The sequence below is a fragment of the Sinohyriopsis cumingii genome, chromosome 12 (genome assembly GCF_028554795.1).
Source record: "Sinohyriopsis cumingii isolate HCF-2022 chromosome 12, ASM2855479v2, whole genome shotgun sequence".
In the NCBI taxonomy this organism is placed as follows: domain Eukaryota; kingdom Metazoa; phylum Mollusca; class Bivalvia; order Unionida; family Unionidae; genus Sinohyriopsis; species Sinohyriopsis cumingii.
Window position 1 is genome coordinate 152,378 of NC_142972.1, and position 26,723 is coordinate 179,100.

General features: G+C 34.9%; 1 protein-coding gene across 1 annotated transcript in view; it reads left to right on the forward strand.

Moving 5' to 3' along the window:
* The window catches only part of LOC149785895 (acetyl-CoA acetyltransferase, mitochondrial-like), a 78,093-nt gene that overhangs the window by 38,266 nt on the left and 13,104 nt on the right, over window positions 1–26,723 (forward strand). The window contains exons 6-9 of the mRNA XM_089976104.1: window positions 3,860–3,952; window positions 11,496–11,546; window positions 15,416–15,569; window positions 24,105–24,194. Of these exons, the coding sequence (XP_089832230.1) occupies window positions 3,860–3,952; window positions 11,496–11,546; window positions 15,416–15,569; window positions 24,105–24,194 (388 nt within the window). The remainder of the gene's footprint in view (window positions 1–3,859; window positions 3,953–11,495; window positions 11,547–15,415; window positions 15,570–24,104; window positions 24,195–26,723) is intronic.

A 26,723-nucleotide genomic window follows, 5' to 3' on the forward strand; every position in this document is an offset into this window, starting at 1 on the left:
AGGTCACTGTTAATAAAAATAGTCTTGTTTTGCATTTTATTTCAGGTCAGTACTTCATGTCTTCAACCAATTTTAACAACCAATGTATTATAATTCTTGTACCATAGAAAGAGCCCTATCAATTTGGGTGTAAGTAGTTTGAAATTCAAGTCATCATTACAGAAAATATGTTTAACCACTGCATTCCTTTCAGGACAGTACCTGAATTTCTCTAGAACTGATTTTAAGAAAATATGTTAGTACTTATGTTTCTCTTTTAGGGTTGAAAATCCAATAATATCCACTTGCCTAGTGAGGCAAGTACTTAAAATTTTAAATTGCCCAGAAAAATCCATAAATATTCACTTGCCTGGTGAGGCAAGTACTTAACAATTTCATTTGCCCAGAAAAAATCAGCTATTATACATTTTTTGTGGGGTTTAGATCCATTTTTTGAAACATGGTAGGCCATACATGGCAGTCATTATATTTTTTGAATGATGAAGAACCCAGGAGAATCATGGACCCACCAGAAGCTACTATCAGGGTTTCTTACATACCCACATTGATTGAGCCGATACTTGAACTCGTGCAGACAGGGGTGAGATGTGGGAGTACCCTGTAAAGATAATTACTTTGTACTGACCCTGATACCTGGGGTCACTGCTATTATATAAATGTAAAAGTTGACACTTATACTGACCCTGATACCTGGGGTCACTGCTATTATATAAATGTAAAAGTTGACAATTCTACTGACCCTGATACCTGGGGTCACTGCTATTATATAAATGTAAAAGTTGACACTTAGACTGACCTTGATACCTGGGGTCACTGCTATTATATAAATGTAAAAGTTGACACTTAGACTGACCCTGATACCTGGGATCACTGCTATTATATAAGTGTAAAAGTTGACACTTAGACTGACCCTGATACCTGGGATCACTGCTATTATATAAGTGTAAAAGTTGACACTTAGACTGGCCCTGATACTTGGGGTCACTGCTATTATATAAATGTAAAGGTTGACAATATTAACAGGTGGGAGGTTTCTTTTCTGGAAAATATTCAGTGACCTTTCTGACACTCATTGTAAGTAATTATAAAATAGAGTTGGTATGCCAGACTTTCGACTGAAAGTGTACAAATTTGAATCCTTCCTTTGGTTAAATCAGAGTCTTCTGTAGTGATTCCTAGAGCAATGCAGTTTATTCTAATTTCCTCTGCACTTAGTGACCTACTTATGTTGATGTACTTTAAAACAAAACTAGACCAGAAGCGTGCAGTAAAGTATGTTCTTCATCTAAGCTTATATTATTATTGAAGAAGGAAAGCAAAGTGCTTGTATGAATTTGATCAACACAAAATGGAAAACAAACTTATGGTTTAAAATCATATTTTCGGTGGATGAAGTTGGCATTGTTTGCAAAAGAACATCCTTTACAGTAGAGAGAAATACCTGTCATCCATGAATCATTGAGTGATTGGAAAAGTTGATAAGCTGCCAGAATATTTCACTTTTCATTTTGAGTTTGGCAAGAGAATTTTCAAACCATGCCTTTGCACAAGAATAACCAAAAAGAATTCAGTTCTTGAGAAATTTTAGACCAGTTAAACATCATAAATGAGTGAAAATTAATCTACAAGTCTGTTGGAATCATTTCTGTACATAGAAAGTATGTCAATACATCAATTGTGGTACTCTTATGTGCTATGTGTGGTACTCTTATTATGTGTCATGTGTGGTTGCCATGTGGTACTCTTGTTATGTGTCATGTGTGATACTCTTATGAATCAGATTAGGTTTATATTAATAGCCGTTTCACTGTTTTGTACAATACTTAACTAAAACAACTTAAGAATAAGTCATAACTAAGTGATAAATCTTTTTTTGCTGGAAGTTGTGGCACTGAATTTTTTTCGCTAATTGATTGAAACCTTTTTTGTATGGACAGTGTTTGAAACTGCCTTATACTTGGTGTCCAGAAACCAGCAATTTTAAGAGTAGACCAGTAGGCAAGTCTTAATGAATTTTGCTGGTTGAAAGTCAGCAGGTACTTAATTTTCAACTGTTCATGTTGAGGACCTCCTATCCCCAGTATTAGCCCCCTCTCCCATTTCAGTCAATAAAATCCAAACATAAAATAAAAAAGGTATCAAGTATTAGGGTCCATATTTTTAATATTTACCCATCATTCAGAATGTCTTACCAAAGTGTTTATAGATAAGTTTTTCTCAGAATTAATGTTGAGGAAAATACAAGTTATATTTCTTAATTTGGCTAAAAACAAAAGACTCGCACATACACATTATTTTTTGTTTTAACAGCACTTTTAAGACATTATTGGTTTACAATGCTGAGGAAATGGGAGCTAGGTGCCTTTCCCATGGAAATGCCAAGGCAGCCAACTTGGGCTTGCCTGGGTAGGTATAGAACCTGTGATCCTTGGATTGTGCATCCAACTGAGCTATTGTAGCTGCCTGACATATATATTAGAGGCTTGTAATAACTATACAGAGTTCTTGAAATCCTGCCTGTAAGACATCTCCTTCATGCATTTTCCATTCACAAAAACTGCTCAACAGAATTTGACCAAATTTGACAAACAATGTTATGACATGAAGGACTTTCAAATGATGCCAATTGATGGTTCTTACTGGAGTTTTCCCAGGTTCTTCCTCCACCCTTTATACTGGCTGCCATGTATCGCCCTTTCTTTGCTGAAAAAAAATGACATTAAACCAACAACAGCAATTACGTATGCAATCATATGGACAAAATTTCAACAGAAAGCTTCCCACTGATTCAGATTTCTTGACCAACTGCTCTTGCATTTGACTGTTAAGTAGATATTAGGAAGATGAGCAATCTCAAACCCACTTGGGACACTTGTTTTAATAAAGTATCAAGTTTTGTGGGGATCCATGGCATCACTGTTTTATACTGAAGGGCATTATGAGAAAGGATACCCGAGGTCTAGGGTATTACCTCGTTATATTGAAGGGCATTATAAGAAAGGATACCTAAGGTCTAGGGTGTTACCTTGTTATATTTAAGTCATTACAAGAAAGGATACCTAAGGTCTAGGGTGTTACCTTGTTATATTGAAGGCATTATAAGAAAGGATGCCTAAGGTCTAGGATGTTACCTTGTTATATTGAAGGCATTATAAGAAAGGATACCTAAGGTCTAGGGTGTTACCTTATTATATTGAAGGGCATTGTAAAAAAGGATATCTGAGGTCTAGGGCATTACCTCATTATATTTAAGTCATTACAAGAAAGGATACCCAAGGTCTAGGATGTTACCTTGTTATATTGAAGGAATTATAAGAAAGGATATCTGAGGTCTAGGGTATTGTCTTGTTATATTGAAGGCTATTATAGGAAAGGATACCTGAGGTCTGAGGTGTTACTTCATTATATTGAAGGGCATTATAATAGATTATAGCTGTGCTAATTGAATGGCATTATAAGAAACAATACCTGAGGTCTAGGGTGTTACCTCATTATATTGAAGGTTATTATAACAGATGATAGCTGTACTAAATGAAGGGATTTATAAGAAAGGATACCAGAGGTCTAAGGTGTTACCTCATTATATTGAAGAGCATTATAAGAAAGGATACCTGAGGTCAGCAGTGTTATCTTGTTATATTGAAGGGCATTAAAAGAAAGGATACTTGAGGTCTAGGGTATTACCTCGTTATATTGAAAGGCATTATAACAGATGACAGCTGTACTATTTTAGGGGTTAACTTTCATTTCATATATTATGTATCAATTAAATACCACCATTTTTCAGCTCTGAAATTTATAAGCATGGTTGTGGTCTCAACAGTTTGTTGATTTTGTGCATCTTTTCTTCCTCCCATAGGATGTGATGGTTGCTGGTGGAATGGAGAGTATGTCCAATGCTCCCTACTACATGAAGAGAGGCCAGACACCTTATGGAAAAATAGAACTTTTGGTAATCTAGTCTTGAACTTGTTGAATATTTGCATCATATTTATGTGTGTATAATGCACACCCAACTCGGAACAGTTTATACTCAGATCTGTCACTATGTAAGGAATAGATGGATCAGGATCTGTACTCACAATATTGCCGTAGACAGCAGATTTCAATGTACACCTCTCCCTCGATAACTCGCGCCCAACAGGGTCCACAAACATAGACCACACTATAAGCGAGGTGCGAGTTACTGAGGGACCTCCAAAAATTGAAAAAAATTGCTTTGACATCGAGAAAACTGTGGGGGGAGAAGGGCGTTAGGGAACTGGGCTGATGATTGACTGAATCCTCATTTTACAATCACGTTGATAATAATTTTTAATAACGTGCTTCTTCTAATGAAGTTATTCATTATTCTTTTTAAATAACTTTTATTTTCAAAATGTCCAACACATGAAAGATTGTTCCAACTGGTTTCAACAATCATCATGTGTACATGAAAAAAATATGTGTATTATGTCACTGCTTTTTGTTTCCTTGATGAGTCTGGTTCCTGTAGCAGTGTTTAATTATTATCCTGCCAAATCGGGAGTCCTCAGTACAGGAAACTCAACTAACTGATGATACACCACCATACAAGATTCCTTTTTTGCAAAAACACGCAACATTTATTTCGTGAGACAATTGTCTGTGTTGAAACTCAATTTTTGTATTTTTTAATTAGTACAATATTGATATCGTGATTTCATTAGAAGTAATAATGAAACTTCTTATCATCCTTGAGGATATTTGTAAGTGCCAGTTCAAGAATTCTCTGAAACTCGCTTGCCCACGATGGTCCGTATCTGTGAAATCAAGCTCTTTATTTTATGACGTATTCATTTCGCTTGGCTGCCTTGTTATCTTTGATCACAGTTATGAAAGAGTCAGTTAATTTAAGGTAGTTTATGTTACATACACAATAACATTTATATGTGTTTGATCAAATAGAGTTCACCTGACATACAACCGGGGCCACTTGATTTTTAATATTTATAGGATTTGCTTGCCTTTCAACTTTTCTTTTATTCCACCTCCTTTATTTGATTCAAAAGACATAATTAACATGATAATACAATAGAGACCAGCTTTTAATTCAATGCAACAATACAGCAAATACTTCCATAAGTCAATTAACAAAACACGGTCAGCACTTAATTAGGTTCTCAGAGAAACTCTCGTGGACATGGTTGTTAAAAAATGGGATCCATGTCTAGCTCCATGTAATAAGCGGGTTCGCGAGTTAGGGCATGAGTTATCGAGGGAGTGGTGTATACTGTTCACAATTTAGAGTATGTTTTACTTAATTATATATGGTAATTATTTCATTAATTAGTTTTCAATTCTAAAGGCTCTTCTGTTATTGACCTGTTAACCAATTCAACCCACATGATGACGTTGTATGTCTACTCTTGTTCCAAGGGTGTGATGTAGTCATTTTTCAAAAACATGCATGCAAGGTATTTGTAAAAAGGAATGAAAACTAAATATTCTTGTTCTGTCAGGTAATGTAGATTTTCCATATATTTTACAATGTTCCATTTATGAGGTAATAAAGTTTTTCTTTCTGTTTTACAATATTCATTTTATGCCAGTTAAAGTAGATTTTCTACGTATTATACAACATTCCAGCCAAAGAAAGAAAGAGACATGAATGATTGGGTAAAAATTGTTCTGGTTCTTTGGATCAGGACTTGTTTCAAGAGATAGATCTCATTATGCAGGATTTAAAACAATGTGGTCAAAATATTAAACAATCAAGCTGACATATTGGGCTTGGCAGATATGAAGGTAAGTTTGTCACTTATCCGAAATAGGGACCAAGATACTAAAATCTTGACCGAAAGGAAAAAATGTGGTCACGCACTCATCACTTTTGTGGACAAGATAGCCAATCCCAAACAACATCCTCTTGACATGCAATGAACTAGTAAATCACATGTCAGTCAGATTTGCTTGGATTTGATTACAAGAAATAGGATCATTTTCTTCTACCCAGTTTCAGCTGAGAGCTCTACATTGAATGAGTTGTCGTTATTGTCATGGGATTCATACCATTTCTTAGCACAAGATAGGCTATACATGGTGGCCAGTATAACTGGTGGAGGAAGAAGACCAACAGGAAGCTACTGGCAGCTTTCTCATATACCCACATTGACCGAACCCGAGACTTGAGCTCATGCGGACAGAGGTAAGATGGCAGTGATTGGTAAAGGTAAGTGTTTTAGATCAATCAGCCATCAATGGCCCCATGTGTGGATGAGTTAAATTTTGTATACACTGATTGTACTACAATTCTGAAAGAACAAAAAGACTCATACTGGACAGGAAAACATATATAACAGATTCTCACTGACTTTTGCAATAGACTCTTACTGGCATGGAAAACTTGAACAACAGACTCTTACTGGCATGGAAAACTTGAACAACATACCCTTACTGGCTTGGAAAACTTGAACAACATACCCTTACTGGCTTGGAAAACTTGAACAACAGACTCTTACTGACTTGGAAAACTTGAACAAAATACCCTTACTAACTTGGAAAACTTGAACAACATACCCTTACTGACTTGGAAAACTTGAACAACATACCCTTACTGACTTGGAAAACTTGTACAACAGACTCTTACTGGCTTGGAAAACTTGTACTGTAGACTGTTACTGGCATGGAAAACTTGTACAATATACCTTTACTGACTTGGAAAACTTGTACAACAGACTCTTACTGATTTGGAAAACTTGTACTACAGACTCTTAATGGCATGGAAAACTTGAACAACAGACTCTTACTGACTTGGAAAACATGTACTATAGACCCTTACTGACTTGGAAAACTTGTACTGTAGACTTGTACTGGCTTGGAAAATTTGTACTATAGACTCTTACTGGCATGGAAAACTTGTACTGTAGACTCTTACTGGCATGGAAAACTTGAACAACAGACTCTTACTGACTTGGAAAACTTGTACTGTAGACTCTTACTGGCATGGAAAACTTGTACAACAGACTCTTACTGGCATGGAAAACTTGCACTATAGACTCTTACTGGCATGGAAAACTTGTACAACAGACTCTTACTGGCTTGGAAAACTTGTACTATAGTACTATAGACTCTTACTGGCATGGAAAACTTGTACTACAGAATCTTACTGGCATGGAAAACTTGAACAACAGACTCTTAACTGACTTGGAAAACTTGTACTGTAGACTCTTACTGGCATGGAAAACTTGTACTGTAGACTCTTACTGGCATGGAAAACTTGTACTGTAGACTCTTACTGGCTTGGAAAACTTGTACTATAGACTCTTACTGGCATGGAAAACTTGTACTACAGAATCTTACTGGCATGGAAAACTTGAACAACAGACTCTTATTGACTTGGAAAACTTGTACTGTAGACTCTTACTGGCATGGAAAACTTGTACAACAGACTCTTACTGGCATGGAAAACTTGTACTACAGACTCTTACTGGCATGGAAAACTTGAACAACAGACTCTTACTGACTTGGAAAACTTGTACTATAGACCCTTACTGACTTAGAAAACTTGTACTATAGACCCTTACTGACTTGGAAAACTTGTACTGTAGACTCTTACTGGCTTGGAAAACTTGTACTGTAGACTCTTACTGAAATGGAAAACTTGTGCAACAGACTCTTACTGACTTGGAAAACTTGTACTATAGACCCTTACTGACTTGGAAAACTTGTACTGTAGACTCTTACTGGCTTGGAAAACGTGTACAACAGACTCTTACTGGCTTGGAAAACTTGTACTGTAGACTCTTACTGGCATGGAAAACTTGTACAATATACCCTTACTGACTTGGAAAACTTGTACAACAGACTCTTACTGATTTGGAAAACTTGTACTACAGACTCTTACTGGCTTAGAAAACTTGTACAGTAGACTCTTCTAACTTGGAAAATTTGTACAACAGACTCTTACAGGCTTGTTGGAAATCTTGTACAACAGACTCTTGCTGGCTTGGAAAACTTGTACAATGAACTCTTGCTGGCTTGGAAAACTTGTAAAACGAACTCTTATTAGCTTGTAAAACTTGTAAAACAGACTCTTACTAGCTAGGTAAGCTCACACAACAGACTCTTATTGGCTTGGAAAACTTGTACAACAGACTCTTATTAGCTTGGAAAACTTGTACAATGAACTCTTGCTGGCTTGGAAAACTTGTAAAACAGACTCTTGTTAGCTTGTAAAACTTGTAAAACAGACTCTTACTACCTAGGTAAACTCATACAACAGACTCTTATTGGCTTGGAAAACTTGTACAACAGATCCTTACTGGCTTGGAAGACTTGTACAACAGATCCTTACTGGCTTGGAAAACTTGTACAACAGATCCTTACTGGCTTGGAAAACTTGTACAACAGATCCTTATTGACTTGGAAAACTTGTACAACAGCTCCTTACTGGCTTGGAAAACTTGTACAGCAGATCCTTTCTGACTTGGACAACCCATATAACAGACTTACTAGCTTGGAAAACTTTTACAACAGACTGTTACTGGCTTGGAAAACTTGTACAACAGACTGTTACTGGCTTGGAAAACTTGTTCAGTAGACTTTTACTAGCTTGGGAAACATGTGCAATAGACTTTTACTTGTTTTGAAGGCTTGCAGTAGACTCTTAATGGCATGGAAAACTTGTGCAACAGACTGTTTTTAGTATGGAAAACGTCTACAGCAGACTCTTACTTGCTTGGAAAACTTGTGCAAAAGACTCTTACTAAGTTAGAAAACTTGTTCAATGGACTCTTACTGGCTTGGAAAACATGCATAGTAGACTCTTACTGACCAGAAAAATGTTTACAGTCGACTCTTTCTGGCTTGGAAAACATGTACAGTTGACTCTTATTGGCTTGGAAAACCTGTATTAGTTAAGTTTTGCTCCAAAATTCAAGAAGTTAACAAGGTCCATCCATTTTTAAGTGTGATATGATGAATACACAGTCTTGACCTGTCCATTCCATGCTTCCATATAACAATTCATATGGCATCATGCACATAACGGCTTCACATACCATGGCTCAGTATACCAATTCCCCACCCCTCCATTCACCCTCAGTCTTAGCCTTCACCAGAATGTTGGACCACATCAAAAGGCAGCTCTTTTGACCTTGGCAAGGTGAGCAGCTATTTAACCCATAACATTGTTTTGAATGTGGTCAAACAAAGAGTCAGTCATCTGTTTCACATTGAATGTGGTCAAACAAAGAGTCAGTCATCTGTTTCACATTGAATATGGTCAAACAAAGAGTCAGTCATCTGTTTCACATTGAATGTGGTCAAACAGAGAGTCAGTCATCTGTTGTACAATCTTTTATAATTAGGAGTGAAATGAGCTTTATGTAATGAATGCAAAAATCAGTGATAATTTTATTTCTTAAGTATCAGAGGTTTTTTAATTCATAGAATGGATTAAAGTGAGTTGGATATGATAATCTTGTGTAAAACATAACTTTCCAAGAGGACAAGTTATCCATGTATTTTATAATTTTGTTGAATTGATACCACTTGTACTGCTACTACTGCTATTACAACTGTTAGTAACAGTACTAATTGTGCTGTTATTTGGGGCATGGTACTTGTTAGTAACATTACTAATTATGCTGTTATTTGGGGCATGGTACTTGTTAGTAACATTACTAATTATGCTGTTATTTGGGGCATGGTACTTGTTAGTAACATTACTAATTATGCTGTTATTTGGGGCATGGTACTTGTTAGCAACATTACTAATTATGCTGTTATTTGGGGCATGGTACTTGTTAGTAACATTACTAATTATACTGTTATTTAGGGCATGGTACTTGTTAGTAACATTACTAATTGTGCTGTTATTTGGGGCATGGTACTTGTTAGTAACATTACTAATTGTGCTGTTATTTGGGGCATGGTACTTGTTATTAACATTACTAATTGTGCTGTTATTTGGGGCATGGTACTTGTTAGTAACATTACTAATTATGCTGTTATTTGGGGCATGGTACTTGTTAGTAACATTACTAATTATGCTGTTATTTGGGGCATGGTACTTGTTAGTAACATTACTAATTATGCTGTTATTTGGGGCATGGTACTTGTTAGTAACATTACTAATTATGCTGTTATTTGGGGCATGGTACTTGTTCAAAAACCAAGTTTGAAAAATGTGAACCTGCATAAAGAGGTCATCTGTCTAGAAAGGCAAGCTTGGCTTTTTTCCAGGGGTGGCTACTATTGTCAGGTTTGTACATACAAGAATTTTAGTTCTAATTGGAAATAGACTAAGATAACTTACAGGATGCACTGTTGTCCATCAGTTAGCACAAGTTTGTTATCACTATTCCTCTGCAACTACATGGAGGACTGACTTTAAACTTTACACACACATTTTTTCCAAGGTCTGGTTGGTCATTCAATGAAATTTGTGCTACTGAGATATCCACTATGGCCTCCACCACAGCCATCTTGAAAATCTTATTTCTACACCTCCTGAGTAGATGGTCATATCGACAAGCGGTTTTCAGTAAATATTTTTTATCATGACTAGATGGTCCTAAATGAAAATGGTGCCAATCTGACATCCAGTATGGCTACCTTGACAGCCATCTTGAAAATCTTGTTATTGCTTCTCTGCCTAAATGGATAGTCAGATCGACATGGGGTTTCCACACTGGTTATACTGGCTATTTACAAAAGACCTTGTATATCTTAGGTGTAATTCAAAGAACCTTTAATTCCCTTTATTTTGGTGTATGATTGATGGCTGTAATATGGGTTATATAGTATACAGCTTGGCCTTACTCCAGATGTGCAACTTTCAAAAAAGTGCTAGCGCCGCTTGGTCATTTGTACTTCTTGAATTTCTGAGGTAATTTGTATAAAAAAGAGCTGATAACTTTTTTTTACATTTTATATATTTGATGATTCATTCATTGCACTTTCAGAAGCTAGTATTGTCTAGTGTGGCAAAATTTATTTTCCCTATTTTAATAGCTGCTATGGATAGTGTACTTAAGACTAATTCAGGCTTATTTTTTTAGCACAATGGATCAGTCATTTTAGTTAGCAGTGTGGTCAGATCATGTACAATTTCCAAAAGTACAATTTCCAAAGAAATATCATCCACATTACATTAATGTAGCATAAAGTTATGCCAACAATGTCTCCATTGTGCATGTTTTAAATGCAAACAACTTCACCTTATATACGTCACTCTCTCAGAAGTACATAATAACTGGTGAGTGCCCCCTACGTAATAGAAGTATGCGGTTTCACCAGAAGATTTCATTTAGTGTCTGCATTATTGTAAGTAAAAATTGTGTCAATCTGCCACCACATCACTCATCATGAAAATCATATCGCCACTCCAGTTTAGATGGAAAGTCATATTAACATTGACTTTTCATCAGAATCCTTCTTAAATATTTTTTCCAGCAGCAACATGTCCAAAATTTGTGTACTAATGAGAATTATGTTAATAGTACTGTACTTCATTTTTCACTGTATTTCAGGATGCAGTTGTATATGATGGCCTTACAGATGCATATGATAAAATTCACATGGTAAGTATCAAGTCTTTGCCTGTATTTATATTTAATTCCCAGTGTCCAGTCTTTGCCTGTATTTATATTTAATTCCCAGTGTCCAGTCTTTGCCTGTAATCATATTTAATTCCCAGTTTCCAGTCTTTGCCTGTATTCATATTTAATTCCCAGTCACCAGTTTTTGACTGTATTCATATTTAATTCCCAGTGTCCAGTCTTTGCCTGTATTTATATTTAATTTCCAGTGTCCAGTCTTTGCCTGTATTCATATTTAATTCCATGTGTCCAGTCTTTGCCTGTATTCATGTTTAATTCAAGTGTCCAGTCTTTGCCTGTATTTTTATTTAATTCCCAAGTTAGTTTATAGATGAGATATACTTTGGGTAAAAATTTAAGCACTGGTCCTCTAAAAAATATTGCAGCCTCTTTTTATGAACAGCTTTCTGATATGTTACTGTTCCTGACACAATGAACATATTCAACACGTGTCAAGGCATACACCTTGTATTACTCCTGTTTGACATGTCAAGTTGTGTCAAGGCATACAGTGTAGTACTACTGCTTGACATCTCATGTTGTGTCAATGCATACAATGTATTACTACCACTTAACATCTCATGTCATGTCAAGGCATATACTGTGTATTACTATTGCTTGACATCTGATGTTGTGTCAAGGCATATACTGTGTATTACTCTTGCTTGACGAGATATCTCATGTTGTGTCAAGGAATATACAGTGTATTTCTACTGCTTGACAGCTCATGTTGTGTCAAGGCATATACCGTGTATTACTACTGCTTGACATCTCAGGGCCCCGAGTGGCCGAGTGGTCTAAAGCGCTCTTCGTTACGGATCACTGCCATCTCACCTCTGTCTGCGGCGGTTCGAGTCTAAGATTCAGCCAATGTGGGCATGTGAGAAAGCTTGCCAGTAGCTTCTCGTGGGTCGGTGGTTCTTTCTGGGGTTTTCCGGGTTCTTCCTCCACCATTAATACTGGCCACCATGTATAGCCTATCGTGTGCTGAAAAATTGCGTTAAACCCCACAACAACAACAAAAAGCTTGACATCTCATGTTGTGTCAAGGCATGCAGTGTATTACTACCACTTAACATCTCATGTTGTGTCAAGGCATATACTATGTAATACTACTGTTTGACATCTAATGTTGTGTCGGTGCATACAGTGTATTGCTACCACTTAACAACTCACGTTGTGTCAAGGCATATACTGTGTATTACTACTGCTTGATGTTTGATGTTGTGTGAATGCATACAGTGTATTACTACCACTTAACAACTCATGTTGTGTCAAGGCATATACTGTGTATTACTACCACTTAACATCTCATGTCATGTCAAGGCATATACTGTGTATTACTCTTGCTTGGCATCTCATGTTGTGTCAAGGCATATATGGTGTATTACTCTTGCTTGACATCTCATGTTGTGTCAGGGCATATACTGTGTATTACTCTTGCTTGGCATCTCATGTTGTGTCAAGGCATATACTGTGTATTACTCTTGCTTGACATCTCATGTTGTGTCAAGGCATATACTGTGTATTACTACCACTTAACATCTCATGTTGTGTCAAGGCATATAGCATGTATTACTCTTGCTTGGCATCTCATGTTGTGTCAAGGCATATACTGTGTATTACTCTTGCTTGACATCTCATGTTGTGTCAAGGCATATACTGTGTATTACTACCACTTAACATCTCATGTTGTGTCAAGGCATATACTGTGTATTACTCTTGCTTGGCATCTCATGTTGTGTCAAGGCATATATGGTGTATTACTCTTGCTTGACATCTCATGTTGTGTCAGGGCATATACTGTGTATTACTCTTGCTTGGCATCTCATGTTGTGTCAAGGCATATACTGTGTATTACTATTGCTTGACAAGACATCTCATGTTGTGTCAAGGCATATACTGTGTATTACTACCACTTAACATCTCATGTTGTGTCAAGGCATATACCATGTATTACTCTTGCTTGACATCTCATGTTGTGTCAAGGCATATACTGTATATTACTCTTGCTTGACATCTCATGTTGTGTCAGTGCATACAGAATATTACTACCACTTAACATCTCATGTTGTGTCAAGGCATATACTGTATATTACTCTTGCTTGACATCTCATGTTGTGTCAAGGCATATACTGTGTATTACTATTGTTTGACAAGACATCTCATGTTGTGTCAAGCCATATATGGTGTATTTCTGCTGCTTGACATCTCATGTTGTGTCAAGGCATATACTGTGTATTACTCTTGCCTAACATCTCATGTTGTGTCAAGGCATATACTGTGTATTACTCTTGCTTGACATGTCATGTTGTGTCAAGGCATATACTGTATATTACTCTTGCTTGGCATCTTATGTTGAGTCAGTGCATACAGAATATTACTACCACTTAACATCTCATGTTGTGTCAAGGCATATACTGTGTATTACTCTTGCTTGACATCTCATGTTGTGTCAAGGCATATACTGTGTATTACTATTGCTTGACATCTCATGTTGTGTCATGGCATATACTGTGTATTACTATTGCTTGACATCTCATGTTGTGTCAAGGCATATACTGTGTATTACTATTGCTTGACATCTCATGTTGTGTCAAGGCATATACCATGTATTACTCTTGCTTGACATCTCATGTTGTGTCAAGGCATATACTGTGTATTACTACCACTTAACATCTCATGTTGTGTCAAGGCATATACCGTGTATTACTCTTGCTTGACATCTCATGTTGTGTCAAGGCATATACTGTGTATTACTATTGCTTGACATCTCATGTTGTGTCATGGCATATACTGTGTATTACTATTGCTTGACATCTCATGTTGTGTCAAGGCATATACTGTGTATTACTATTGCTTGACATCTCATGTTGTGTCAAGGCATATACCATGTATTACTCTTGCTTGACATCTCATGTTGTGTCAAGGCATATACTGTGTATTACCACCACTTAACATCTCATGTTGTGTCAAGGCATATACTGTGTATTACTATTGCTTGACATCTCATGTTGTGTCAAGGCATATACCATGTATTACTCTTGCTTGACATCTCATGTTGTGTCAAGGCATATACTGTGTATTACTACCACTTAACATCTCATGTTGTGTCAAGGCATATACCATGTATTACTCTTGCTTGACATCTCATGTTGTGTCAAAGCATATACTGTATATTACTCTTGCTTGACATCTCATGTTGTGTCAGTGCATACAGAATATTACTACCACTTAACATCTCATGTTGTGTCAAGGCATATACTGTATATTACTCTTGCTTGACATCTCATGTTGTGTCAAGGCATATACTGTGTATTACTATTGCTTGACAAGACATCTCATGTTCTGTCAAGGCATATATGGTGTATTTCTACCACTTGACATGTCATGTTGTGTCAAGGCATATACCGTGTATTACTACTGCCTGACATCTCATGTTGTGTCCAGGCATATACCGTGTATTACTCCTGCTTGACATCTCATGTTGTGTTAAGTAATTACAGCCAAAGTTTTATTTTTATGTTGAAGGCCACAAAAGTCAAATCGATTAAATTGAAGAAAATCCACTGTACACACACCCTGTGGAGTGTCATGTAAGTGCAACAAACTGCTATACTAATGTTGTATTGTTTTACACAACCATACTGAGATCAGTTTAAATCATTGCAGAGTTTATCAGGGTTAAATCCTGAAATGTGCTGAACATGTATTTGTTTCTAATATACTGTAATAATGAAAAAGGGGTGTTCCGTTAAAAAATACCTGGGACCAAGGGAAGGCACTTTTATTGTGAGATCTTTTAGCTGAAAATCTTGATTTTATTAAAAAATATCTTAACTTGTAATCAGGGCATGTGTGGAGAGAACACAGCGGAGAAGTACAAGATCAGTCGTGCAGAACAGGATGAATATGCAGTCAGGAGTTACCAGCTAAGTCAGAAGGCAGCCAAGGAGGGGCTGTTTAAGAATGAAATTATTCCGATCCAAGTGCCACAAAAGAAAGGTATTTTGCTGTTTGTTTATACACCTGCTTCAATAGCCAGTAATAAATAGGTATTTTTTCCAGCAGCATCTTCAGCATTGTTAAAATTTTGTATTAAAGTTTATATCTTGTCTGGTTGTTTGATCATTTTAGCTTATTCTGTGCATGTATCAGCTATCTAGTAACCACTCTGGAGGCCATATTTCTTTTGTGATTTTGATTAGATCTGGAATTTGAGCTGACCTTAAAATATCAGATGAATTTTATAATGGTCTATGCACATGAATGTGGTGATCTATGCATATGAATGTAGTGATCTTATGAATATAGTGATCTATGCATGTGGATGTGGTGATCTGTGTATATGAATGGGGTGATCTATGCATATGAATGAGGTGATCAATGCATATGAATGTGGTGGACTGTGCATATGAATGAGGTAATCTATGCATATGAATGAGGTGATATGTGCATATGAATGAGGTGATCTATGCATATGAATGAGGTGATTGCATATGAATGAGGTGATCTATGCATACAAATGAGGTGATCTTATGCATATGAATGTGGTGGTCTATGCATATAAATGAGGTAATCAATGCATATGAATGAGGTGATATGTTCATATGAATGAGGTAATATGTGCATATGAATGAGGTGATATATACATATGAATGAGGTAATCTATGCATATGAATGAGGTGATATGTGCATATGAATGAGGTAATCTATGCATATGAATGAGGTGATATGTGCATATGAATAAGGTAATCTATGCATATGAATGAGGTGATATGTGCATATGAATATAGTGATCTTATGAATGTAGTGATCTATGCATATGAATGAGGTGATCTGTGCAAATGAATGAGGTGATCTGTGCATATGAATGTGGTGATCTATGCATATATATGAGGTGATCTGTGCATATGAATTTGGTGTGGTGGTTTTGCATCAGATTGATTGAACTTGTTAGAACTAGAACGTTGAAAGGCATATTTCTGGTGCGATTTTTATCAAAATTTCTAACAAGTTCTATAACAAATAAGTCTGTGTGCATATGATTTGGATCTTTAATGTAGCTTTAACAATTTTTCAGTCATATCACTATGATGTCTTCATTGTGACAGTTTATAGTGATGTCTAGCGCTGGGGCATCATGCCACAGACATGTAGCATGATGTCCCACCCAGTCACATTATCCTGACACCAGGCCAACCAGTCCTAACACTAACTTTTTAATGCTGAGCACCAAGCGAGGCAGCTGTTAGTGCCATTTTTTTAAGTCTTTGGTATGACTCAATCAGGGATGGAACCCACGACCTCCCACTACAGAGGCGGACGCTCTAACGACTAGTATAACAAATGAGATCCATGGATTTAAAGAAGTGATCATGCATTGGATAGGCTGGGCCTGTAACTACACAAGTGATGCTATAATGATTTTGATTAAAGATGTACAGTTAGAATTGTGGAAAGTCACAAGTTCATAACATTATTTAACACAACACAATTAATTATCCTTCAAATATTGAAATGGTTTATAATTACCTGATTGTGTATTATGATTGATTTGTTGACAGTGCATCTCCAACTATGTAACATTTGAGTTTCTATAAAAAATTAATGATTTTCCTTTATAAATATACCATCACAATTGAGTTAAATATTAGCAAGTTTTATCAACATGAATTCTATAATTTTTAACTCATCTTGCCAAAGACCAAGATTGCAATATGGCCACTTGTTAATTGCCCATCATCAATTGTAAGTTGTCCCTTGTCCATCATCATTTGTCTGTTGTCCATTGTCAATCATCTGTTGTCTGTTGTCTCTTGGCACTTTGTTAACACTTCAGAAGCTTCATTTCTTACTGGATTTTGATAAGCTTTGGTATGCAAGCTTAAGTGATTTGATAAGTTTTGGTATGCAAGCTTAAATTGTTTGATAAGTTTTGGTATGCAGGCTTAAGTGATTGAGATATCAGATTTGATAAGTTTTGGAAAATAAGCTTAAATGATTGAGATATCAGATTTGATAAGTTTTGGTTTGCAAGCTTAAATGATTGAGATATCAGATTTGATAAGTTTTGGTATGCAAACTTAAGTGATTGAGATATCAGATTTGATAAGTTTTGGAAAATAAGCTTAAATGATTGAGATATCAGATTTGATAAGTTTTGGTATGCATGCTTAAGTGATTGAGATATCAGATTTGATAATCTGATAAGTTTTTGTATGCAAGCTTAAATGATTGAGATATCAGATTTGATACGTTTTGGTATGCACGCTTAAGTGATTGAGATGTCAGATTTGATAACTTTTGGTATGCAAGCTTAAATGATTGAGATATCAGATTTGATAAGTTTTGGAAAATAAGCTTAAATGATTGAGATATCAGATTTGATAAGTTTTGGTTTGCAAGCTTAAATGATTGAGATATCAGATTTGATAAGTTTTGGTATGCAAACTTAAGTGATTGAGATATCAGATTTGATAAGTTTTGGAAAATAAGCTTAAATGATTGAGATATCAGATTTGATAAGTTTTGGTATGCATGCTTAAGTGATTGAGATATCAGATTTGATAATCTGATAAGTTTTTGTATGCAAGCTTAAATGATTGAGATATCAGATTTGATACGTTTTGGTATGCACGCTTAAGTGATTGAGATGTCAGATTTGATAACTTTTGGTATGCAAGCTTAAATGATTGAGATATCAGATTTGATAAGTTTTGGAAAATAAGCTTAAATGATTGAGATATCAGATTTGATAAGTTTTGGAAAATAAGCTTAAATGATTGAGATATCAGATTTGATAAGTTTTTGTATGCAAGCTTAAGTGATTGAGATATCAGATTTGATAAGTTTTGGTATGCAAGCTTAAATGATTGAGATATCAGATTTGATAAGTTTTTGTATGCAAGCTTAAGTGATTGAGATATCAGATTTGATACGTTTTGGTACGCACGCTTAAATGATTGAGATGTCAGATTTGATACATTTTGGTATGCACGTTTAAGTGATTGAGATATCAGATTTGATACATTTTGGTATGCACGCTTAAGTGATTGAGATATCAGATTTGATAACTTTTGGTATGCTAGCTTAAATGATTGAGATATCAATTTTGATAAGTTTTGGAAAATAAGCTTAAATGATTGAGATATCAGATTTGATAAGTTTTGGAAAATAAGCTTAAATGATTGAGATATCAGATTTGATAAGTTTTGGTATGCATGCTTAAGTGATTGAGATATCAGATTTGATAATCTGATAAGTTTTTGTATGCAAGCTTAAATGATTGAGATATCAGATTTGATACGTTTTGGTATGCACGCTTAAGTGATTGAGATGTCAGATTTGATAACTTTTGGTATGCAAGCTTAAATGATTGAGATATCAGATTTGATAAGTTTTGGAAAATAAGCTTAAATGATTGAGATATCAGATTTGATAAGTTTTGGAAAATAAGCTTAAATGATTGAGATATCAGATTTGATAAGTTTTTGTATGCAAGCTTAAGTGATTGAGATATCAGATTTGATAAGTTTTGGTATGCAAGCTTAAATGATTGAGATATCAGATTTGATAAGTTTTTGTATGCAAGCTTAAGTGATTGAGATATCAGATTTGATACGTTTTGGTACGCACGCTTAAATGATTGAGATATCAGATTAGATAAGTTTTGGTATGCAAGCTTAAATGATTGAGATGTCAGATTTGATACATTTTGGTATGCACGTTTAAGTGATTGAGATATCAGATTTGATACATTTTGGTATGCACGCTTAAGTGATTGAGATATCAGATTTGATAACTTTTGGTATGCTAGCTTAAATGATTGAGATATCAATTTTGATAAGTTTTGGAAAATAAGCTTAAATGATTGAGATATCAGATTTGATAAGTTTTGGAAAATAAGCTTAAATGATTGAGATATCAGATTTGATAAGTTTTTGTATGCAAGCTTAAGTGATTGAGATATCAGATTTGACAAGTTTTGGTATGCAAGCTTAAATGATTGAGATATCAGATTTGATAACTTTTGGTATGCAAACTTAAGTGATTGAGATATCAGATTTGATAAGTTTTGGAAAATAAGCTTAAATGATTGAGATATCAGATTTGATAAGTTTTGGTATGCATGCTTAAGTGATTGAGATATCAGATTTGATAATCTGATAAGTTTTTGTATGCAAGCTTAAATGATTGAGATATCAGATTTGATACGTTTTGGTATGCACGCTTAAGTGATTGAGATGTCAGATTTGATAACTTTTGGTATGCAAGCTTAAATGATTGAGATATCAGATTTGATAAGTTTTGGAAAATAAGCTTAAATGATTGAGATATCAGATTTGATAAGTTTTGGTTTGCAAGCTTAAATGATTGAGATATCAGATTTGATAAGTTTTGGTATGCAAACTTAAGTGATTGAGATATCAGATTTGATAAGTTTTGGAAAATAAGCTTAAATGATTGAGATATCAGATTTGATAAGTTTTGGTATGCATGCTTAAGTGATTGAGATATCAGATTTGATAATCTGATAAGTTTTTGTATGCAAGCTTAAATGATTGAGATATCAGATTTGATACGTTTTGGTATGCACGCTTAAGTGATTGAGATGTCAGATTTGATAACTTTTGGTATGCAAGCTTAAATGATTGAGATATCAGATTTGATAAGTTTTGGAAAATAAGCTTAAATGATTGAGATATCAGATTTGATAAGTTTTGGAAAATAAGCTTAAATGATTGAGATATCAGATTTGATAAGTTTTTGTATGCAAGCTTAAGTGATTGAGATATCAGATTTGATAAGTTTTGGTATGCAAGCTTAAATGATTGAGATATCAGATTTGATAAGTTTTTGTATGCAAGCTTAAGTGATTGAGATATCAGATTTGATACGTTTTGGTACGCACGCTTAAATGATTGAGATATCAGATTAGATAAGTTTTGGTATGCAAGCTTAAATGATTGAGATGTCAGATTTGATACATTTTGGTATGCACGTTTAAGTGATTGAGATATCAGATTTGATACATTTTGGTATGCACGCTTAAGTGATTGAGATATCAGATTTGATAACTTTTGGTATGCTAGCTTAAATGATTGAGATATCAATTTTGATAAGTTTTGGAAAATAAGCTTAAATGATTGAGATATCAGATTTGATAAGTTTTGGAAAATAAGCTTAAATGATTGAGATATCAGATTTGATAAGTTTTTGTATGCAAGCTTAAGTGATTGAGATATCAGATTTGACAAGTTTTGGTATGCAAGCTTAAATGATTGAGATATCAGATTTGATAACTTTTGGTATGCAAGCTTAAATGATTGAGATATCAGATTTGATAAGTTTTGGTATGCAAGCTTAAGTGATTTGATAAGTTTTGGTATGCAAGCTTAAATTGTTTGATAAGTTTTGGTATGCAAGCTTAAATGATTGAGATATCAGATTTGATAAGTTTTGGTATGCAAGCTTAAATGATTGAGATATCAGATTTGATAACTTTTGGTATGCAAGCTTAAATGATTGAGATATCAAATTTGATAAGTTTTGGTATGCAAGCTTAAATGATTGAGATATCAGATTTGATAACTTTTGGTATGCAAGCTTAAATGATTGAGATATCAGATTAGATAAGTTTTCATATGCAAGCTTAAATGATTGAGATATCAGATTTGGTAAGTTTTGGTATGCAAGCTTAAATGATTGAGATATCAGATTTGATAAGTTTTGGTATGCAAGCTTAAGTGATTTGATAAGTTTTGGTATGCAAGCTTAAATTGTTTGATAAGTTTTGGTATGCAAGCTTAAATGATTGAGATATCAGATTAGATAAGTTTTGGTATGCAAGCTTAAATGATTGAGATATCAGATTTGATAAGTTTTGGTATGCAAGCTTAAATGATTGAGATATCAGATTGATAAGTTTTGGTATGCAAGCTTAAGTGATTTGATAAGTTTGGTATGCAGGCTTAAATGATTTGATAAGTTTTGGTATGCAGTTTGATTATGAACAACATCTGTAAGGTGTTCATGCATCTGATCAGGGTTTTTCCTATCTTCAGAATCTGGTGGGTTTGCATACCATTTGGGACTAAAGAAAAAATTATAACAATATACCATAGGTGTAAATTAATATTTGAGCACAATACCATGAAAGATATTTAGATTTGATATGCAGATTTTTAATAAAAGAAAATAAAAGAAATTTTCACTATTATTTTATTTTTCTTTGATCCCTTCCTTACAGAAGTGTCAAATGTGGCATGTAATGAAAAAATAAGTACATACATGGTATTCAGCTCAATTTTGTTTTCATTTTAATTTTCCTGGCTTGATTTTAATAATTAGCTGCATTTGTGGTGATTTCTCATTTCATTTCCCGTGCTGAATTTATGGTTATTTGGTTAGTTTTTCACCTACCATCATATTTCTGAAGTTATTCTTGACTCTGTTTTGGGGCTGAATTTCCTTTCACAGGGATCAGATTTTAAGGGATGGTCAGCATGATTTCTGCCAAAATACTGTAATCTGGGAACTCTGCTTTCACTGAAAGGAGTGTTTTGCAAATATCTGCAAGTGGTTATTGTCTGTTACAGTTCAAAATTGTTTGTACTGGAAAAATCCCTTTTCATTCTGTTGCTACCTATAAATGATTAGATTTCATTTCCACTGATCAGAATAGGTGTGAAATACACCTCAGCTATTTGCTGTAGTTGAGGATGGCCATATTGGGCCCTCACAACCACAGACTTGGGCAGGCAGCCTAACTGGATTCAAGATGTCATACAGAGTCCTCAGCAGACCTGATGATGTCCGCAGTAGTCTTTCTTGAATTAGCCTGCACAACAACAATGATGTAGTTAACTTTCAAAATGTGAAATCCAGCTTCACTGCTTGTGTTGCATATTATTCAATGCCATGAAAACTGCCACCTATTTTCTCTGAGTGGGCCCCAAATGCTTGTACAGAATGATGTGTTGACCTGCCACATAACACTAATTGTGTCACATGCTACTTGTCCAAATTGATGTGCTAACCTGCCACATAACACTAATTGTGTCACATGCTACTTGTGTAAATTGATGTGTTGACCTGCCACATAACACTGATTGTGTCACATGCTACTTGTCCAAATTGATGTGCTAACCTGCCACATAACACTAATTGTGTCACATGCTACTTGTGTAAATTGATGTGTTGACCTGCCACATAACACTGATTGTGTCACATGTTATTTGAAGCATTGTGCTCATTTGATCTACATCCGATACATCCATTTGAAGAAAAAAACAAAAACTTTATAGGTTTCCCAAAGGTCCTTGAACATAAACAAGGAGGCAACAGATGGCAGCAAATGAATGTTTTCACTTTCTTGAGGCATCCTTTGGTTTCGTGCGTATTATTTTTGTGCCATCATGTTCCAGAGTTAGGACAATGACAGCCAACCCCTGATGAATGGGCTCAAAAGCAGTGCATGGGTCTCCATCAGTAACAAGTTTTAGGTATAAGGTCAAGTTTTTGTGTACATATGTGTCAATAGATTTATCCACTATTAATCCTATAAAGTTGCAGTCAGACAGTAATTCCTCCCTTGGAATTCTGTAAAGTTTTAGTACTTGACTTTGGCCAGTTCATCACTCTAATCACTCAGCATACACTTGTGCTTACTGCTCTAGCTTACTTTCATTTCTTGGAATCCTCTAGACATCTGGTACATGGCTTTGGATAGTTCCTAACTCAACATACACTTGGGCTTCTTGATTCAGCAGGCTTACTTTCATTTCATGGAATCCTCTAAGACGTCTGGTACATGGCCAGTTCATCACTCTTCATACACTTGTGTTTTCTACTGTAGCTAGGAATACTTACATCTCTTGGAATCCTCATGAGTTCTGGTTCATGGTCAGTTTACCATTTATGTTCTGTTGTGTTTTGTGATTATTTGCACAGAAAGTATAAACAGTAACAAAATTCTCCTTCCCAAGGTAAAAAAGCTCATTTAAAAAAAATTGCACCTTGTTTGATTTGAATTGAAGAGGCATCTATACTTACCTCTTGACTACATAAGCGTCTAAGAATAACTTTGAATTTCGTGACTGTAATGATATCCATATCAATTGACGAAGGCCAGTTACAAAAATATATTATTTCACTCCATTGAAATATCAAGATTACTTCTCTCAGAAAATCCAGTATTTCATGGCCTAGCATAAAATAGAAGTATATACAGTATTTTCTTTATTCAAGTATATATGCAGTATTTTCTTTATTCAAGTATATATATGGTATTTTCTTTATTCAAGTATATATACAGTATATTCTTTATCCAAGTATATATACAGTATTTTCTTTATTCAAGTATATATACAGTATTTTCTTTATTCAAATATATATACATTATTTTCTTTATTCAAGTATATATACATTATTTTCTTGATTCAATATATATGCAGTATTTTTTTGATTCAAGTACTTATACAATATTTTCTTTATTCAAATTTGTACAGGTGATTTTCTTAATTCAAATTTATACAGGTGATCCAGTAATAGTTAGTGAAGATGAAGAATACAAGAAAGTCAGTTTTGAAAAATTCAAGACCTTGAAATCTGCATTCAAAAAGGATGGTAAGTAGTATGTGTTTTAGTTTTCAGTTTTGTTATTGTGAAGTGGAAAGCAAGGTCCCTTAATCTCAGTTTTGTTATTGTGAAGTGGAAAGCAAGGCCCCTTAATATGTTTTATTATTGTGAAGTGGAAAGCAAGGTCCCTTAATCTCAGTTTTGTTATTGTGAAGTGGAAAGCAAGGCCCCTTAATCTCAGTTTTGTTATTGTGAAGTGGAAAGCAAGGCCCCTTAATCTGTTTTATTATTGTGAAGTGGAAGCAAGGTCCCTTAATCTCAGTTTTGTTATTGTGAAGTGGAAAGCAAGGCCCCTTAATCTGTTTTATTATTGTGAAGTGGAAGCAAGGTCCCTTAATCTCAGTTTTGTTATTGTGAAGTGGAAAGCAAGGCCCCTTAATCTGTTTTATTATTGTGAAGTGGAAAGCAAGGCCCCTTAATCTGTTTTATTATTGTGAAGTGGAAAGCAAGGCCCTTTGATTTCAGTTTTGTTATTGTGTAGTGGAAAGCAAGGTCCCTTAATCTCAGTTTTGTTATTGTGAAGTGGAAGCAAGGTCCCTTAATCTCAGTTTTGTTATTGTGAAGTGGAAAGCAAGGCCCCTTAATCTGTTTTATTATTGTGAAGTGGAAAGCAAGGCCCTTTGATTTCAGTTTTGTTATTGTGTAGTGGAAAGCAAGGCCCCTTGATCTCAGTTTTGTTATTGTGAAGTGGAAAGCAAGGCCCCTTATTGAAAATGATTTAAGTGATGTACAAAATTATTCTGTATAACCTGTCCACATGAATGGATGCTGTTTTGATTCTTTTTAAATTATTTTTAAAACAAGACGGTGGTTTGAAGTTTGAATGATAGCATTGGATGAAATTTATGTTTTGTGTAAAACTCGTCTTCTGATATTTAGTACTGTTTGCAAAATTGTATTTAGGTAACCATTTTCATTAGTTTATACTTGACAAAATTGTATTTAGGTAACCATTTTCATAGTTTATACTTGACAAGATTTTGTATTAGGTAATCATCTTCATGTAAATGAAACCAAACTAATTGTCTTGTATGGATTCTTCCTGAGGTCTACATCATAGTATATTTCTGCCAAATGAATGAGGTAAACAAAGTACAGTGTGACCCCACTATAACACGGCGATTGGGGGCCATAGAACCTGACCATGTTATAGACCGAACCGAGTTATAACCAACCAAGTCAGTTAGCTGAAGAAAAAGATGCATTAACCTAAAATAAGTGGGGGAGGGGCCATAAAAGTGGGCACAAAAATAATGTGCTTTGGATTAAATGAAGACAACCTAGTCTGAAAAACAGTTGTGTAGTAATCCATAATCCGTTAAGTACTGTATATGTAAATAATAAATCCTTGAATCTGAGTATAAATCATAAGTTATAAACTTCATTTATGACTCACATCCCATTTGAAAACACAAATAACACATATAAAAAATGGTAGTCCTTGTTTTGATTTGCATACGATATTCACTAAACAGTTCGTTACAGTTGTCACAAATAGCACATGGCTATAGTTGATTTCATGCTACATGTATGTGTACTTAAACTGGGCAAGATTTTGGTCAGTTAGAGATAGCTATCATCTTGCTGAGGCTACCCAGGGGTTGAGGCTATTCATAGGGAAATGAAAATGTGTGAACAAAGTAAAAAGTTTAACGCTTTATAAGATACACTTCAATTATCTTGATGGCTTGATATCAATATTTTCAAAAGATTGGAAATTTAATTTGCGTTTCATGCCACCATTGGTAGCTACAATAAGCATAAATTTTGCAAAAATGAAATTTTCATGGCTCAATAAATGTGTTCCATTCACTTTGGAAATACGACAATCAGATTCCATTGCTTTTATTTAAGTTTGGTGCTGACTTCTATTGATGAAAAGTTCTTTGTTTTTATTGAAGATTGTAGTCGGCTTTCTTTGATGAAGGGTGGGTGTGTTATTGAAGTTACCTCTAAAATACAGCTTTGGAGGATCAAACCATTTCTTATTGTGGTGGCAACATCAACTAAGTGTAGAACATTGTCTGAATTTTTTTTGTCACTTGCTTAGTGTTTTTCAGAATTATTGGTGCTTCAAAGGATATCAGTTTTCTTTGAATTTTCAGCAAAACTATATTTTCTGGGTACATTTTAAAAACGAAAGGAATTAGCTGTCGTTTGGTTGATTGCAGTAGTTACTATTCCTGCCTTCAAAAGTTGGGTGATTGTAGCTAGTCCCAGAAGCATGGATAGACCAACATTTTGGGGGATTTTGTTTCTTTTATGACATTTCTGGTAGCAGAGTGATGCTGCCTTACACGCATGCATCAGAAATTTTTTAAAAGGCCAACTGATGATGAATACACAGGTGTTCTGATCTGACAGGGATTGCTAATGAAAATGTGAGTGTTCTGAAGGGTTTAATTCTGTGAGTGAAAAGAAAGGAATTTTGCTTACAGCCCACATACAAAGGTCAGTCTAAATAAATATATTACTTTTGAAAGGTTGATAGTCTGACATTATTTTGTTAAAACGGTC